A 19,377-nucleotide genomic window follows, 5' to 3' on the forward strand; every position below is an offset into this window, starting at 1 on the left:
TTGCAATGAAAGATCCACTCATGGAAGGTGCTCTGCCATTATAGTACTGGGAGCAAACATGGAACACGTAGCAACAAGTGCTACACACCACAGCAGTGCAAAATAGCACTATAAAGCATCCACAACATTTTGATTTGCTTTAAAAGAAAAACGCAGTCATTACAGATGAGCCCGTTAGAAACGTCTGTAACCACGGTGGTCTCAGGAAAAAAAACAACCCTGTTCCCGCAAAACCAGGTCACACAGTCCTTCTTTACCTACTGATTGCACACAGCCTTTTAGCTTCTAACAGTCCATTTAACAATAAATGTAGGGATCAGTAGAAGTCAAACACAATTTAAGGTAAAACTATTATGCTTTAATGTGTGTTATTTCATGGACATATCATCTAGTTTAGAAGAACAACAATCTATCACACTAAGCCCAAGACTTGTCAGCTGGAATGCTAAAGGCTACTCTGACTTTTCACAATCAATTTGCTGCATCCCATAGCTTTTTATCTCCTTTGTTCCAAAACAGAAGGCAGATCACCCGGCTAATGTGCTCCATAAAACATGATGATCCATGAATTGTTAGGATGCTTCCTAGGCCAAAAAAGGTGACCACCACTAGCAGGAGCTAAGAATTTTGCATCTCCAAATCTACCTACCCCTGGACCACAGCAGAGCACCACCACCTTCCACCAAGCAGTGGAGTGGTGACACAGGCACGCTCAACTAATAAAGCAAGATTAAAATGTCCACACAATTCATGCCACTTGCCATCCATTCCTTCTGTTGTGTGAGAACAAGCAGACAGAAAAAGGCATCTATTATCCATACTGGAAACTGAAGCTAAACTGAAGCTGAAGTGAAGCCAAAAGCAGCAGAACCTGCCAGCTGAACCCATAAGAGAGCCATGCAGAGGGACAGAACAACTGGCAGCTCTGCTGAGTTACGGACAGCTTAACTACATGTTAGAAAAGATGTCAAAGCAGGGAAGAGCTACGCAATGTGAAAGGTCAGGAAGAAATTCTGCGATAAGGAAAGCTAAGGGCAGCTGATGACATGCCCCCCTGGTGGGTGCACCACTCTGTGTGAAAGGAGCATGTGTGCAGTTCAACTGTCCTTAACTGACAGCAGGACGGCACGTCCCAGTGGGAGTCTCAGATATGGAAGAAGATTTAGTATTTTTCTGTTGGTCACTGTCAGCTGTCCTGTTAATTTTTCCAAAAAAAATCTGTTTCATATATACGGATCGTTAAATTCAGATCAAGAGAAATGGATGATAATGCTTGCTGTTAAAAAAATGCATATTCAATTCTTTTAGAAAATTATTTTCCAAATGGGTCTCCATCTGAAGATCTGTAGAGAGTTTTTATTTAGTAATTGGCATGTTCTTTAAAATAAGCTGTATGTGTTATACTCATTTGCTGTTTTGAAATAATTTCTGAAGTTCTATTTTGTGGAAAGAAACCTTTTGGTATTTTGATTTTGACTTTATTAAACGTAGATAGAATCTATAACAAAAGTGTTATCTATGAAAAACTGCTCACACGTTTGTTAAACATGCATAAATAATAATATACCCTCAAGAATGCTGCTATACAGCTTCTTGATTGTGAGAAGTCAGTCATCTAACTGCATAAAAAAAATAAAAATAAAAAAAGGAAAACATAGAAACCATCCTGCAGCCCCATCTAGTGTATAAGTGAGAACACTTCATCACTGACAAGTGTAAAAGCAGGTTATTTTTAAGTAAAGGCTTCCCAAAACGTGGCTCATGGGGTTATAGTACGCATCCAGAGGTGGTTCAGCAAGCCACATAACCATATTTTCTATTTAAAGTCTGATAAGACAGCTGCATGGTGATTTCCATGAAATTGCAGAGCTTTAGGGTCAGATAATGGTCCATTACCAATTTAAATAGTTAAAAGCATGCACTGTGACTCAAGGTTGTTTAAGATTGTTTTATCTTCTTTTTGACATAAAATAACCCCTTCAAAAAAACCTGTTCCTTCCAAAGATACAGGGGAACAAAGTTAATTATCTCAAAAAGGTCATGGAGAACTGGAGAGGTGCCTGAGGACTGGAGCAAAGCCAGCATCACTCCAGTCTTCAAAAAGGGCAAGAGGGAACTACAGGCCAGTCAGCCTCACCTCCATCCCCAGAAAGGTGATGGAACAGCTCATCCTGGAGGTCATCTCTAAGCACCTGGAGGAAAATGAAGTTATCAGCAGCCAACGTGGATTCACCAAGGGGAAATCATGCCTGACCAACCTGATAGCCTTCTATGATGGAATGACTGACCGGGCACGTGATGGGAGAGCAGTGGTTGTTGTCTGCCTTGACCTCAGCAAGGCCTTTGACACCGTCTCCCGTAACACCCTCACAGGTAAGCTCAGGCAGTGGGGGTTAGGCGAGTGGACAGGGAGGTGGGTTGAGAACTGGCTGAGTGGCAGAGCTCAGGGGTTGTGGTCAGCGGCACAGAGCCTTGCTGGAGGCCTGTAGCTCGTGGTGTTCCCCAGGGCTCTGTACTGGGTCCAGTCCTGTTCAACTTATTCATCAGTGACCTGGATGAAGGGACAGAGTGTACCCTCAGCAAGTTTGCTGATGATACAGCACGGGGAGGAGTGGCTGATGCAGCAGAAGGCTGTGCTGCCATTCAGCGAGACCTGGACAGGCTGGAGAGCTGGGGATAAGGAACCTCTTGAAGTTCCATAAAGGCACGTGCAGGGTCCTGCACCTGGGGAGGGACAGCCCCACGCACCAGTACAGGCTGGGGGTGACCTGCTGGGAGGCAGCTCTGCGGGAAGGAGCTGGGAGTTCTGGTGGGCACAGCAAGTTGCCCATGAGCCAGCAGTGTGTCCTGGTGGCCAAGAAGGCCGGTGGGATCCTGGGGTGCATTAGGAGGACTGTGGCCAGCAGGTCGAGGGAGGTGATCCCCCCCTGCTACTCTGCCCTGCTGGGGCTGCATCTGGAGTGCTGTGTCCAGTTCTGGGCTCTCCAGTTCCAGAGAGACAGGGAACTGCTGGAGAGGGTCCAGTGGAGGGCTACAGAGATGATGAGGGAAATGGAGCATCTCCCTTATGAGGAAAGGCTGAGAGAGCCGGGCCTCCTTAGCCTGGAGAAGACTGAGAGGGGACCTTATCAATGCATACAAATATCTTGGGGGTGAGTGTCAGGAGGATGTGTCTGGGCTCTTTTCAGTGGTGCCCAGCGACAGGAAAACGGGCAATGGGCACAAAATGGAAAACACAGAAAGTTCCACCTGAATAGGAGGAAAAACTTCTTTACTTTAAGGTGGCAGAGCCCTGGCACAGGCTGCCCAGAGAGGCTGTGGTTCCTACTTCTCTGGAGACATTCAAAACCTGCCTGAATGTGACTCTGTGCAACCTGCTGTAGGTGCACCTGCTTTGGCAGGTTGGACTAGATGATCTCCAGAGGTGCCTTCCAACCCTCACCATTCTGTGATTCTGTGGAAAATGAAACAAGATGAGCACAACTTTTAAGGACTTAACTGTTAGCAAAGTAGCAGATGCTGGTGGAGAACAGAACTGGCCTCAGTCTCACACCAAAATCCAGTCCTTTCCAAAACTCATAGATCAGAAAATGGTTCAGAAAATCAAAAGCTGATGTGTCTTCGCAAAGCACTTTAGAAATCGTTTTATCTATGCAAGATAGACAGGAAAAGAACGGTGAGAGAAGCATGGGACATTGTATTTTCTAACACTCCTGGTAAGCTGATCCCAGAAGAGCTGACTGTAGCACCTTCTCTGCAGGCAAAGTTCAGACCACGCCAAGGATGAGGGCAGCCATAGTCCTCTGACCTAGCAAGTTTGGGCTGCAGCATATCCAGCGTGGCCATCACTCCATCTCTCCTGTGGGCAAGCAACAACAAGCTAGCACAGCTTAACCCCCTTCACAAGCCCTGGCAGTGTTTAGGTTTAGTCAAAAAAAAATCAGGAAGCTGAGATGACATAAGTCTGTGTGTAAGAAAAGATGCAAGAGAATGGAGAACCGAAAGCCAGCATGGACCTGTAGTTAAATCACAGTTCAGACGTACCCAAAGATTCCCAAATGCTACTTCTCGATTCAGACAACCATAAGAAAATTTAGAAATTCCACCCACAGGGAATGTCTTTGGCTCTCAAAGAAGTATTATTTGTTTCATAAAAAAAGATGGGACAGATGGCAAGGACCTGACAGCTTGTGCCATATAGGTCAAAATTCTCCTTCCTGAAGGAAAGTCTTTTAATTTGTCCATTTTGTTCACTCTGCTTCCTCTAAAAGCCACTGGCAAAGGATAATTTAACAGGATTTATAAGACACTGAAAGTATCACCACCATGCATTAAAGAACTGTAGTTATGGCTAATTCTGGCCAGGGTACTTACTTTCAACCATTAACGTATTTTCTAATGCTCAGGAAAAAATCAGGAAGGGTATCTTCAACCTGAAAGCCTGAAGCCTAATAAGCTTACGTCATGGTAACAGATTTCTGTTGCCTGAAGTCCAGCAAAGTCAGTCAACTGCCTTTTACTTATCCAAGAAGAGGAAAGAATTTTTAACCTCAATGAAGAAGTTCAATCTACTCAAACTAACTAAATCACAAAAGGTATACAGAAAGAAAAGGTGTTTGAAAATCATCAACTACATACATTAAATACATCATTTCTCCTTCGTTATAATTCTGAGATTGAAGCCTATATGCAGGCACAGGGAAACTGTGAGTCTCCACTCTGGGTAAGCCCAACAAAACTTTTCCTTTTTAGTTACAGAAATAAGTTGGTAGGTTTTGAAACTTATGCACCTAAGATATTTTAAGGCCACTACAAACCTAGTATCTAAAATTAAAAATGTAAGTGGGATGCATTCAGGATGCATTTTCAGGCTCTCTTTTGATCAGACACTCCACTGCTATTTTCATTTGCTGTTCTTTCTCCCATTTTCTTTCCTTCCTCCTCTATTCATTCTTGATCTCCATCATAGCAATGCAGAGAGGTAGGCCACGTCACTCAGGACTTAATTTCAACACACTTCCAGCAGCATCTTCTTGCTGCTTCCAGAAAGGTATTTTTACAATTTCACCAAGAGAAAAAATCATCAGCTTGGCTTCAGTATAAATATAGCTCCAGTGATTTCTCACACACCTATAGATTTTCTACTTCTATTTTCCCTCATCCTTTAAGCAGATGTTATTTCATACATTCTGCATATGAAATTCAGAAAGCCCACTTCAGAATACTATGACGGCAAAAATGTAAAGCCTTGTTATATACTTAAAAACTACTTTTCCCTCTTCCAAGATCAGTAGGCAAAATTCCTGTTGACATGGGAATATTAATGAGCCTGAAATTCAGTGTATGTCTGCTATACACAGTTTTAGAGAGATACCTATGCTACCTCTGAACAAACTACAGGTTATTTTGCATTATGTTTGCCCTAAAAGCCTCTACCTAACTGCTGTTTTCATTATTAATTAACGGAATAACTGTTATCAGTGAGCATTCAAGTATCAGGTAATTCAGAATACCTTTTCCCCATCCCCAGTTTCCTGCTGGTTTGTGAGGAAATGTATGTTCTGTGTTACTTCTTTATAGAAATAATCATTAATTTTTCTGGTCTTTGATTCATGGCCTATTATCTTGACACTCAGTCCCTGACCTCATTGAACTACCTGTTCACCACTGCTTCAGTAATTTAGTTCTTCTACAGCTTATTTGTCACGTAGCCAATACAATCATTATTTCAAGAGATGGACTCACGAAGTTTTGAAGTTACATAATAGTTTCCCATTGACGTAGTGCCTAAGCAGTCATCAAATATAGATGAAAAAGCCCCTTTCATTTATTTTTACAGGCTCAACTATGCAATTAAGTTGCCACTGCTGAACCCAAGACGTAGGCTTACAATGCTGTACATGTTCCGCGGTAACTTACTCTTCGAAGAATGTAAGGTACATTACTTTGCCAAAAGAAGATGCAAGTGCAAATACAATCCTGCACTGTGACAGCCATAGGCTGAATCTCCTTCAGTACCTTTATGCTCATAGTATGACCTGCTCCATTCACTGACCTTCCTATATAGATACACAGAGCCCTCCACCATACAACATGCAGAAAGGCCATCTCTAACACAGATCAGGATAGCAGAATCCCAGTTTTCTGAGGAATGTAGAACACAAAAGACCAAAACCAGGTTTTGCCAGTATCCTGATGACTTACAGAAGATGGCTAAGGTTCAGTCTGAACAATGTAAGTGGATCAAGAACCTTATGAAAAAATGCAGCCCTTCTTTCAGTTTACAACAATATGTAAACCTAATTCCAAGTGCCATTATAGTCACATTATTATGGTGCACATTCTTCACTACAGGTATCAACCTCAGAAACACTATGTAATTGAAATGAGAAATTAATCCACAACTCCAGATGTAGCAGCACACATGAACACTCATTTAGCACAATTCAAAATTGTTTATGTGCAATCTGACATTGGAAATTTGATTCCTCCGGTCTGCCACTGAAACATACTTTGGTGGTCATGATTACAAATCTAGCAAAAGTTGGTATGGTAACTGCATTGACAGTCTGGAAAGTATCACAATAGTGCTTAAAGCTAACACATTTCTGGTACGTCTCACTAGGATACAAAACACAAACATCATACCAGTAGTCGTAACTCTCATCCCAGTTGTCGAAATGAACCAGAAAACGATTGTCCACCATGTCTGTTACCGTAGCAACACAAATGAAAGTCGGATTCTTCTTGTCTACAGCTTCCAGCTTCATCCCCACTCGAAATCCCGACGGAATCACTGTCTACATAGAGAAAGACATTTAATTGAAGATGAAGACTACAAATCCAGAAATCTCCCCAGTGTCTACAATCAATATACTCATGTCATTTCTAAGTTTCCCAATTAGCTGCTCCAACAAAGTGGCAGCAGCTTAATTAGTTGACATGAGAGATGCTCAAACACAGACTCATGGTGTATGAAATAAAAAAGCTCTAAACATGCTGCTAAAATTAAATGTGTTGGTTTTAACTGTCTTAGATACTCTCTCTGAAAGACTGCGCTTGTTCCACAACTTTATGGTGCAAGACACAGTATTAGTATCAAGTCTTAGATTTCATTTAATATACTGTTTCTGAATATCCCACATCAGATGTTTAAACAGAACAGTTAAAAATTAATGGATCAGAATTACAGAGGTGAATTGAAGTGGAGATTGTTATTCAATTTGTTGTAGCATTTTTATCTCAAACTTCAGGTCTCCAGTCTGCCATCAGCAAAATATGCTGTGAGTCTCTACCACACACATGAGCATGCTAGCAACTTTCCACACCATTAGTAACAATTGAGTACTTACTGCATTCTGGTTTTCAAACAGTGATTTAGGAGCAGCTTGAGCCTTGCATGCCTTTAGGTATGAGGGCCAGCTGAATTCTTCTTCCTTATATCCTAAATAATGGTCATAAAAGAAGGGTGAGAAATGACAGGCATCAGACACAAGGTGCATGCAGGTGATTTCGTCATAATTGGTGAAGATTTTTTTCCCATCTAATTCTGAAATGTTTCGTACAACTTCAAAACTGAAAAGATTATGCACTGTTAACTATGTATTCTAATTTTATATAAACTACACTGATAAAATTTACTTTAAAACTACATATTAATTCTATCCCAATATGAACTCAGCAAGTCTCTGAGGGAGCACTGGTTTGGATTATTAGAAATTTTAGCACGACATACCTTAGAGGAGCTTACAGAGTTCAAAAGAAAGTTGACGAAGCTTTTCTTATTTTATTTGGGCATCTGGTATTACAAAGAGGAATAATGTTCTCTATTTATGGCTGGCTGAACTTCCTTACCAAAATGTCAAGCTTTCTTTACACTAACTGAGGAAAATACTCTGCTTTCTTGAGCTGTACATTATTAGTTTCTTATAGTTGGCTAGGACTAACATTTGAACTGTTCCTAATCTTCATCTGGGAGGAAGAACAGTCATATAAATAAAGCACTAGGCAAGAACTCAGCTCAGTCTCAGTTTCATCCTCAAAAAAAAGCTGGGGAGCATTTATTTCAAAATCACTGCTCTATCCCTTATCTCTGACCTTGTAGTCCTGGCCATCAAGGGACCTGAAGGTCCTCAAGGATCAGAACACCTAGGGGTAGCCTAGGAACTAAAATCTGTAATTCTACCAGGTATCAAAAATCAGTTTCAATAAGGTTATCAGTGTATATAATCTATACTAAAATCTCTCTCTCCTTTCAAGCAATCCTCTCCAAGTGGCACAGGTTACAAGTCACCTCTGTGTCTCTCCCCAAGAAAACGGCACCTTACCTCCTCTCTGCCTCGCAGGCACCAACTAACTTCCCTTTGGTGGTCTGACTGACATGCACACAACCAAGCTCGGGGCAAGCGTTCTCCAGTTGCTTTTCAGTTTGTTGCTTCTACTTCAGAAAAAGCAAAAGGCCTACAGGCCCCAAAGCTCTTCCCACTATGCCAGTCAGTCTAAAATAAAAAATTCCCTCCTCCTGCAGACTTCACCCTACTACACCCTCTACATCCTACTATCACTAATACAGCGTGATCACTGCTAGCTTTAAAACAGCTCCCTAGGTTCAAGCAAAACAGCTGCTTACACCATCAATGCCCCAGGACCCCTTATGCATTTACACTGTAAACTCTCCCCTGCATGGACTTTCTTCATTTTTAATTCTATGCATACAGCACTTGGGAAGAAATCTAGATTTCTGTTGACAGTTTGCCTCTTCTAGTTTCTTAGGGAAGAAATAAAATTATCAACACTATATTGAACTGCATAAAATAATTCCCAAGAAGCTGCTTGTACTTCAAATCTATAAAACAATGCTAATATTTGGAAGCAAATAGTCTTTTTCTTTCATTCTCCTGTTAAATAATAGTTGCAGAAACATCTATTTTAGTTCATATGTTACAATCCAGTAAAACAAGACCAAAACCACCATAAATTTCAGTGAGTAATTGCCTTTACTGAAATGGGTCACCTCTGGACTATTTGAAATGTTACTCAAATATGCTATAGACAACAGCTCTGTTTAACCTTCTGAGAATCTCCTATTTTCAAAGGAACTGCAAGTAAAGAACCCTTTAACTTCACCTTCTCTGCATATGGATTTCTCACTTTTCATTTTAAATACTAGCCAACGTAAATCAACCTCCAAGTCTAAACAATGATACTTTTCTTTATACTCCAATTGATTCTTATTTTGATACACTATAACCGTAGATCAGTTGAAATATTTTTAAAGGAATGCGGTACCGATGCTTTTAATTTCCCCTTTGTAATTTTAGAGGATATTCAAACTTAACTCAAAGCTCACAGCAGACAACACCAAACTCCCACCTACTATGTGTGATGGGATCAGGTACTGGTACTGGGACAAAGTCCAAGAAAAAAAATGGTTTTGGTAGACTGTGAAACAATTTCTGCACAGCGTGGGTCTTCCTGTCACCAAATGAGAATGGGGGATCTCTAGCTTCTACCTCATCTCTCAGAAAAGGACCAAAGGTGAATTTGATTTAGTCATTGTAGGTATGGAAGAGTCAATGCAGTTTTTATTTTGGGACCTTTAGTAACAGACAGTTTTCAAGGCTCTTCCCCTCTCTGCTGATGGCAGAACAACTCCTCTGAAGTTGGCTTCAGAAGACTGATGGCCTCTGCTGCACCAACTTCTCTCTTTCGCACCCAACTGATTCTTGGCTTAATCCAGGCAAAAGCAGTATTACCGCCGCAGAGCCCATGATAATTCTGGAAACACACACATATCCATCCCCTCTCTGCAGGTTTTACCTGAGCGAGACAGAAACACAACCTCGTCTGCACAGAGAACAGTGTCCTGAAACACCACCTTTTTTCCCTCCTGGGAAGCCCAGCTGGGTTTTGCTGCCCCTTCCGCTGTGGGAGCCCCACCGCAGCCACCTGCTGCCTCTGCTGTCATGAGGATGGGAGGCACCCTGCCGCGTGGCCTGTCCTGCCCGGCAGCACGCAGAACTACCCACCCCTTACGTTCTAATAAGCAAGGATATAAATACATATCAGAGTGCATCTTGACTAATATTCTTCCTTTCTCATGTCCCTCAATCTCCCCCACAGTCCTCTCCCATCACAACACATAGCCTCCCATCCCTCAACAGGAAAGATCAACTGAAGCCTCTTTGGAAAGTTACCCACTTTCAGCCTCCTCAGAAAACAAGGAGTCAGTTACTGAGCCCCCAAATCCCCCTGGAGCACACTCTCCTTACAAGCCTCCCCTGTGAAGCAAGACTCTTCTGCCCAAGCTTGCAGGAACAATTAAGCGGCGCCACACTGCACAGAATGGCAGCAGGAGTATCTCTGCTTCTTTCTCAGGCCACCAGGTTCCAAACTGTTTATGGTTTACATCATGAAGGTCATAAATTTGCACTGTATCTGGAAAACGAATGGCTACTAATGCAAACCTTTGAGTTCTTCTTTGAAGTGTCTTTTATATAAGATACTGTGCTACTATGTCCTAACTGGTATCAGCTTTAGTGTCCATATGATTTGCAATAGGCACTAAACAAAAATAGTTAGTGAAATGTCATACCACAACAAAGTATAAACAACCTTATAAAACCCCACAACCCAATAAGAATGTACAAATAGCCCCAGCAACCTACAACTGGCATCTTCTCCCTTCCCTTGAAACAACAGAACTCCACAACTATCAGTAAAATATGAGTAGTGCAATACCTCCTGCTGAAAAACTAGAAAAAATATGTCTAATTGATGAATGGCTCTTCGCCCTCAGTCTCCTTCCAATGCATGACTACCATACTGCTTGCTTTTCCCTGTTCATCTTCCATCCTGTGTGCAAGTTCAGCTTGCACTGAGGACGACAGAGTAAGTCTCACGAGTACCAGAGCAGGTTTTGGCAGTCGCACGATACCTCATCAATGACAAAATGGTTTACTGCTGAGGTGAAGCAGCAGCCAAGTCATACAAAGACCAAAATATTTTGAAGGTCTTGGATAAAAAGATCAGAGAACAGTCTTGCTATTCAAAGTCAAGAATATGTCTTGGAAATAGTAGGAGTACATGGCTGTGCAGGACTGACAACCAGATTCCTGACAATTCCCTTCATATCTTCCCCTAACTTGTCTCCCTCAACACCTCTGATAGGCTCCAGGACTTTCTTAAGTAAAAGATCCTTCCACCACTTCAGAATGGTGAAAAAAATAAACATAAAAGGACAAGCTTCCCACCAACTTAAAACTAGAAGAGAAACTGAAGAAACTTTTCATAAAAGTGAGTCAGAGAAAGTAACTTTCCTCCAGCAGCAATAATTCATGGTTAACAAAAGGTTAAGCTTTCTAAACCAGGCATTTAAGATGGAAAAGATAACAAACTTTTGTCATAGATACAAAACTTACTAAGCACCCTGTAATAGTATCAGTAACTGTAACTGGGGACTACCCATTTGCTACATACACCTTACTAGTTCAGTGGAGGCCAGCCTTCTGAGAAATCCCGATTTGTGTGCAAGAAATTGCGATTCGTGCACAGCCAGTTACGCAGAACTGTGCCCCAAGGAAAACTGCTGCATGGGAGCAGCAGCACAGAGCACTCCTGCCCTGTAGCCAGACTGAAGCTTGCTGAGCGCTCAGAGGAGCAGCTCATGCTCTTTCATACTCCTCCAAGGCTCAGCTGGAGAAATGCCAATCTCTCCCACACTGGCAGGTCCCCTGTCTCCATACTTCCAGTAGCTTTACTCTCACTTTCCACACCTGAGCACTTCCATCCACAGTTTTATAATTCTCCATAACGCATCCTCTTGACTCTGCACACTCATTATTTTGCAGCCCTTCTAAACCACATTTTACCCCCACTGTGTATGTCAAAGCACCACATCCATATAGTTCTCTCTCCTGTCTTCATGGCTTGCTCCCTTCATCCCCACATACTTCATTCCTATTCCAAAAGGGAGCCCATTTATCCATTTTCACAGTACAGTTCAGTACAGATGCCCTCCATCTGCCAAAATAAAAAGTACGTAATCTGAAATAGAGTAATTAAACAAGCATGTATTTCAACACCTGTGTACCATTTACATAAGACATGTACAAATTATGCTTTCAGGCTTGTAATCTCACCCTTTTTTTCTCCCTCCTGTTCTGTTCGTTCCTCTTTTTGTCTCTATTTCAAGCTTACTCTTTGTGGAAAGAGCACAACCTTCCTTAGTCCGTGCCAACACGTGTAATAATGGTGATTGATATCTAGTAATGAAAACGTCCTAAGACCTTCCACTAAAGGATTCTCAGCTGTCTGTGAGACCCCAGTTTAAGCATGTATGTCACCAGTATGCTGCCATTTCATTTGCAATAAGCAGTCATTTGGGGGTCTAGGTTTGTGGCTTAACTTTCTTTCCTAATACCTTACGAATGACTCTTACGGTTCACTTTGTTTTCTTGTTTTCTCTGAATTTCCTCTGAATAAAAAGGTTAGGATTTCAACCCTGAGGTTTTAAGCAAGACTTTGAGTTTTATTTGCCATGTTCAAATACTCTGACTAAATGACCAAAAATGTTTCTACCAAAAATCTTACAGGATTACCTAGATAGTTCTGAGATTGAGACTATGGTAAACATGCACATTGCAGACTAAACAGTACCTTTAGGTGGGTGAAGCTTGTGACCTGTTTTCTCACACCATCCAACAGGATGAATGTCTGAAGAATCAGCATTCACCCAGAAATCGTAACAATCTGGGTATCCATCAAAATGGAGGCGTATTCTGTAGCCACAAACCTAAAAGCAGGAATGTACAACAGTGTTTTAAGATGTCTGCCCTACACATAACAGCTTCTGGTCAGTATTACATACAATAACAGTATGTTTTCAGTCAGCCTTTTATTTCTGCTCAAACCAACACTGGATGAATAAATTCATTTGATAAAAAGGAAGGGATAAAAAAGCAAAGTTATTCTCAGTCTGAGTGCCTCCTCTTCTGGTGAAAGGAATTAACTAAAAGCTGCATATCACCATTAGTGTTCAAAAACTTGTAAACTGTTCAACCCAACATCAGAATAAAACAGAAAACCTAAATAAGAGCATGAATACATCCGACACATTCATGGACAAAGTGCAGATAATGATGCTTTCAAGCTATCCTGATTAATCAATATGCAAGGAAGTACTCAACAGCAACTATGTTCAACAGGCTCTCCAGAGAGATACTGGAAGCTGTTGTTAAAGATGAGCAGTCAGTGGAGGTATCCCCCAGAACTTCATTACTCCATGTAGTAGTAACTTAACCACTGAGAGGAAGAGGAAAAACAGGACACTATCCCTCTCTCTCTACAAAAGTTCTCCACATCTTCCCAAGTGTCAAATGCCATAACTTTCTCGCAGTCATCAGTGAAAATCTCTTGACATCAAGGTCACTCTATTTTATATTTAATTTATACTCTGACATAACTCTCAGTTTGCCATCTCCGAATTCTGTGGAATCCAGGTCATCCTGCAGAAAAACATGACCCATCACTTAGGGCCGAGCACAAGGTACACAGGAAATACTCAACCACTGACATACCACCCGCAGAAAATGGAAGAGATACCCACAAAAATGAGATATGGCTATGGGCCATGAAGAGATCTAGAAATGGGTACACAAAAGCCTAGGCTATTAACAGATAAACTGTAAAACTACAGCTGCCTAAAATGCCAGTGATACAGAGCAGAGTACCTACCTATTCCTGTTTCCCCATTTTAATTCACAAAACAAAACCAAAAAAGGATCCTTGGTAAAACTATGTAAAAATTAATGTAAGGTATGTTTGAAAAACATACAAAATGTAACTGAGAAACAGGTTCTCATTTATACTACTAAGAGCAAACCAGCTATTCTTCAGGAAAATTATTTCATAAACTGCAGCAAAAAGACAAACTGAGTTTATACTGTATACTAACTTGTAGAAGTTGACAGTACAGGCAATTTCTGAGGCCATCAGACTTAAAAAAATGTAGCACAACTACAACACAAGGAAGTGTTCCACATTTGCATCAGTGAAAAGAACAACTGTAAATACTATCAAACTTCTGTAAAACTGCTATATACCTGTTGTCATGTTTTTTCTACTTGTTTTCTCTTTTAAATATAGATTTAAACTACAAAATTACAGAAAAAACACAAATCATCCACCTTTTTCTCTAGCTGCATACATTAAATACATGTAAATAGCCACTGCTATGTGCTACTGGATATAGTCTTTACATGTCTGTCAGGCAAATTGACTACAGCATGATTAATTTAAAAGCCATCTTCCTACATACAGTTTCTTGTCTGCTTGTTAGGGAACAGCGAGCACTTTCAGCTGCTGCTGTTACGGTTCAGTCTTTCCTACAATCCCACACCACGGCTGCTCGCAGCCTCTGCTTACCTCAGCCACTGTGAGAACACAGTATATAGACTGGTGCTCAGGATCCACACCCTCCAGCTTCATCCCAACTTTGAATCCATTTTTGTTGTATGGGAAAGACTGATACTGCAATGGAAAAGAACAGTTTCAATACTTCTGAAAGGAGACCAGACAGACAGAGTATCTTTTTAAGGAAAAGAAAAATGATTATTTATTCTTCGTGTTTCTGAAAGAATTAATAAATCACTTTAAGATAAGTTTTATATTTTTAAAAACATACAGCAGAAAAGAGAAGTTGATGATAGTTTAAAAAACACATTGATACTGGACTGACTTAAAACTTGACAGTATGTAAAAAAATTACAAAGAATCAGCAAAAAAGTTAATCAAGGGAAAGGAGATAACATGATTTGCCCTCAACTTTTTTCACTAATTGTCAATAAAATACTTTAACAGTGTAATTATTTTTCAGCCTGTACAGTGACACTTTGAGACCTTCCTAGTGGTCATCATTCCTATAATAATCACAGCAATGATGCTCTATTTTACCTTTTCATTTCCACATCTCAGGCCATGAAAGATGAACTATAAGGCAGTAATATGAAAAATGTTTGTATATAGGGATGGCCTCTTTGATGACATTTTCTCCTTTACATGTTGAGTCCAGATTAGCTACTTTTCCAGGAATATTTTTGCATCACAGGAACACAACTACCTTTATATCACATTACAATGAACCCAGGAGAACATCTTTCAAAAAAAACAGAAAGTGAAAATAAGGCTAGAATGGATGTTTTCAATTAGAAGGCATCAGCATTCCATGTATGCTGCTCCCTGCCCTCTGTTAAAGAAGGAAGGAAGCTAGTGATACTAAGGTTAAATTGGAGGGAATATCAGAAAAATAACTGACTAAAACTGAAGAGTGTTTTCCACGGGTTAACAAATTCACAGCCAGTTTTTACGTCCCAAATGGTTACAGACAAAACACAGGAGAAGCATCTTATATGCTCCCCCTTCCTTCTGCTCCTGTCTAAAAGCTACACATGCTCCCTAGCCATCTGGGGTACCTCTGCAGTCAATGGAAACAGAAGGGTATCAAGGGAGGGAGTCAAGAGAGGTCTCACCTACTTGGAAGGAAGGAAATCCTCTCTTTGGTGGCTTTGGCTGCAACTGATACAACTGAATAATATAACTGAATAATAATTTTTTTTTACAAAACCAGTGCATGGTACAAGAGCAGGAATATGCAGTCAAGGGGAAGGGAAATGGAGAACTAGACCAGTTTAAATCAGCCTAACTTGGCCACCTAATAGATGGCTAACCACAACTCTAAGTCCCTACCTAAAAATAGCTGAGATCATTTTGTAGATCTGGCTTAAGTATCAGAGAATCTGATGGCAGTACATGCATTTGAAAAGCTATTTCATCCTAACATCAACACACTTAACGTTTTTATTACCAATGAAAGTGTAATGAAGTTACACTATGCATAATTCTGGATACTTCCTCCAGAGGAACAGAAAAGCTAAGCTTTTTTTTAAAATCAATAAACTGAGATGCTTCAAGTTCATCTTGGTGCACACACTTGTAGCTAATGCCATCTGTATCATAAATACCTCACAGATAAAAAACCTCAGTGGAAAACCGAAATGCTGGAAATACTGACACGTTGAGGAACAGTGGCAAAAAATGTAAGTGAGATTTTGCAAAAGCTAGCACAAATAAAATTACAAAGAAAGGAGACAATTAGAAAATCACAGATCTGTTTATTCTTTCATTCTTATAATAAACATTACTGTTCAAGTAATACAAAATTCTACAAACAACACACTAAAAATTAAGCAATCATCACACACACATTTCCTGAAATTTAAGACATGAATTATTCAGTATTCTTCCCACTGTCAACTCTAAAACTTCTAAGGCAACACAATCTTTAGTTAGGTTTCTGCTACAGCAAAATAACAGGCAACTTTCAGAAGACTAATAAATTTAATACTATTTCAATTTTGTGCATTATTCTCAATATATCACACAAGGTAAAGCTATGACAAATTTAGTAAACATACAGTGTCTTCACAACAAACATTTAAAGATACTTTATAAGGAAAGATACAAGAACAAAACAAGAGTAAAGGTAAAAGGAGTCAGCAAATGAGCAGATGGCAGACTGAGGATTAGAAATGTTTATATATGGTAGAAGAACATACACAAGACTCAAAAGATTGCATCAAGGGAGTTGGAGATTGAAAAAAACGAAATTCAAAAGTCAGTGATTTTGTTTTACTGGAGCAATAACAGCTTGTCAGTCACAGCCTAGAAATTACTCTAAGATTTACCAGGAATTGGCAAGGACTCTCCATTATCTTGACCATTCCTAACTAAGGGTACAAAAAAGGTTGTGAGAAGTACTGCTTCTGAACTGGAAAAATAAGAGAAAAAAGAGTAATTCTCACAATCCAAACCGAAATCAAGGATTCAAAATTAGTGGTGAAGTTTGGGTTTGTTTTTTTTTTTAACATTACTGTCCTGTGGCTTGCTTGTCCATCTGTAAAATGGAGGAATATTACCTGGTCACTTCTGAGTGTTATTAAGAACTCCATCTCCACTACAGGCTTTAAATACTGCACGCTAAATAAAACCCCAGAGTCACCCCTGGGCTAAAGAATTTAAAAGAATATATTAAATAAGATGCACTGAATGAGAAAGGTATGCTGTGGAGAAAAATAAAGGAAAAAGTACATCATCACGTAAATCTACACTTTACCACCATGTGCAGTACCCAGAAATGCTGGCGTATGCCTGTGTGCCACAAGAGCACTCCACCAACTTCAGACAGGCAGAGCAATGCTTTGTAAATCTACCTTCCAGACAGAGACACTAGTTATGCAGATATTTTTTTTTGTTATTTTTTAAACAGTATCTAGCACAGGGGGATATAACTAAGGATGGTCAGATAATTATTGTTCTTGCATCTACAAATCTATGGTTTCTGTACATTGCAATTCTAGTTCTTTACTTTTGTACCTACTTTTGTACCTCAGTAACGTCTAAAAGCACCAATTAAAGGTCATCATTACACGCACATGTAAACTGAAAAGCTAATCCTGCACAAAAGATGTAATAGTTGAAGTATAAAGCAAACAGAAAGAAATGGATGCAAGAACCAGGCCACAAGTAAGACCAGAATTATTAAAAAATAATACAGGATACACATAGCAGAAGTACAGTAGCTGAGACATGTTCAAATGTTTTGCCAGGTTTTGCAAGAAAAGAGAACAACATGGAAGTTTTGTGGATTTGCATACAGAGCTCTCTTCCAAGCAAGAGAGACGGCACTAGAGAAAGCACTGAAATGACAAATGACAAAGACTACCATAGCAGGCAAAGGACAAGCCAAGAGATGATGATGTGACATCCAATCAGATGACAGGCAAAATGGGAACAAGCCAAACCATTATCTGCTGTAACAAAATATCATGTCAGCAGGAGTGCAAAAAGACAGGTAATACAATCAAAGCAACAAGCCAAAAGATGACCTTTGTACCACCTTTCTAAACATATTTAGAGAGAACTATATGAAATGAAAAATAAAGAAGGTACGTAACAGCTTTTCAGCTTCAGACATCAAAAGGAAAGGCTAGAACTTGCAGGTTTTGGAAAAGCATCTGCTTTCTGTAGTCTCAGTTGACAGTATTCATCTACAACTATAGAATCTCTGAAAAAGCAGAGAAAAATAACTAACTTCACACATCCCAACTATCTTGATTGCTGATGGACAGTGTTATTTTAGTCATGTAGGTTCCCCCAGAGAAGTGTAAAATCCCCCAATATTTTTTTTAATTCATTTCCTAGAAATTTCATAATCTTAGGTGGTTGACTGATTTGAACTTCAGGAGGTCATACCTCTTTAAAAAGCTTAGTAGGTACTGCAATGGCCTTTTCTTCCTCCAGGTAAGATGCCCAACACCATGCTTGCCTTCCTTTAGAGGGCACATCTGTAAAGCACACAATAGCAAAAGAATTATGCAACCGTTAACTTCTCAAGAAAAGAAAAAACAAACAACACAACACTTTGAAGCTTACAATATACCCAGCTCAAATCTACATTTTATTAAAAGCATTCATGGTTTGTCTCAGGACTTATTTCAGGAAAAGTAGTAGCTCTGTATGTTTAATGGCACCAGGAACATGACGGTTCCTGGTTTGTACAGAAAGGTTTCCAGCAGTTCAAATCTTGATTAGCAACAAGAAAATGCTCTTTCAGGTGACAAGAACAACTTTTGAAGTACTGCCACCTGTCCCTTTTCCCTTATTGCTCAGAAGCATCATTAAGAGACAACTTGCAAACGTGTAAAAAGATCAGCTCACATCACAAAGTAGCCCAGTATATTCAGGTTTTTTTCTGAGAATTTATTTTCCTGGAAAGCATTTTGAACTGGATAGTACTCATGACATGCTTGTTAAATCACAGTTCAAATACTTAACAGAATTCAGAATGTTTGTAACCTACTCCATCACTTTGTAGATTGATGTTTTTGGGTGGAGAGGCAGTAATTTAACAGTAATTTCTACAAGCCATCAAAACTGACACTGGTGCTTTTTTCCTCACATCATGTCATTAGCATAGGACAAAACCCACCAGTTTCAGGTTTGTTTATACAGTATAAACACTCGCTTACACTTGCATAGTAATTGTAATATTGGCTACAGGCCAACTCAGTATTGGTTACAGTCACATCAGTAAGTAACAGTTTTTAGGTTTTGAAAATAAGGCACTAACTACACTGGCAAAAGCCAGGAACTTCAAAAACAGATGGCTTGTGAGGCTGGCCATGTATATATCTACTTTCATACACCTCCAGTCTGCTCTACTGATCTTCACCTAAAATGCCTCCTCTGCTCACGCAGTTCAGCATTTCAGATCAGAACCTCATGCTGCCAGGAAGATTCCTCACAGTTCACGGTCTGATT

At 40.0% G+C, this 19,377-nt stretch overlaps 1 protein-coding gene across 5 annotated transcripts in view; it reads right to left on the reverse strand.

Annotated features, from left to right (window-relative positions):
- Positions 1–19,377, reverse strand: part of L3MBTL3 (L3MBTL histone methyl-lysine binding protein 3) — an 84,161-nt gene that overhangs the window by 35,722 nt on the left and 29,062 nt on the right. For all 5 annotated transcript variants that reach the window (XM_040598727.1, XM_040598729.1, XM_040598726.1 and 2 more), the window contains 5 exons: positions 18,310–18,401; positions 14,425–14,529; positions 12,658–12,793; positions 7,353–7,444; positions 6,649–6,800 (listed from right to left, as the gene is read on the reverse strand). In XM_040598727.1, coding sequence (XP_040454661.1) covers positions 6,649–6,800; positions 7,353–7,444; positions 12,658–12,793; positions 14,425–14,529; positions 18,310–18,401 — 577 coding nt within the window. The remainder of the gene's footprint in view (positions 1–6,648; positions 6,801–7,352; positions 7,445–12,657; positions 12,794–14,424; positions 14,530–18,309; positions 18,402–19,377) is intronic.

Source organism: Falco naumanni, chromosome 6, assembly GCF_017639655.2.
Source record: "Falco naumanni isolate bFalNau1 chromosome 6, bFalNau1.pat, whole genome shotgun sequence".
In the NCBI taxonomy this organism is placed as follows: Eukaryota; Metazoa; Chordata; class Aves; order Falconiformes; family Falconidae; genus Falco; species Falco naumanni.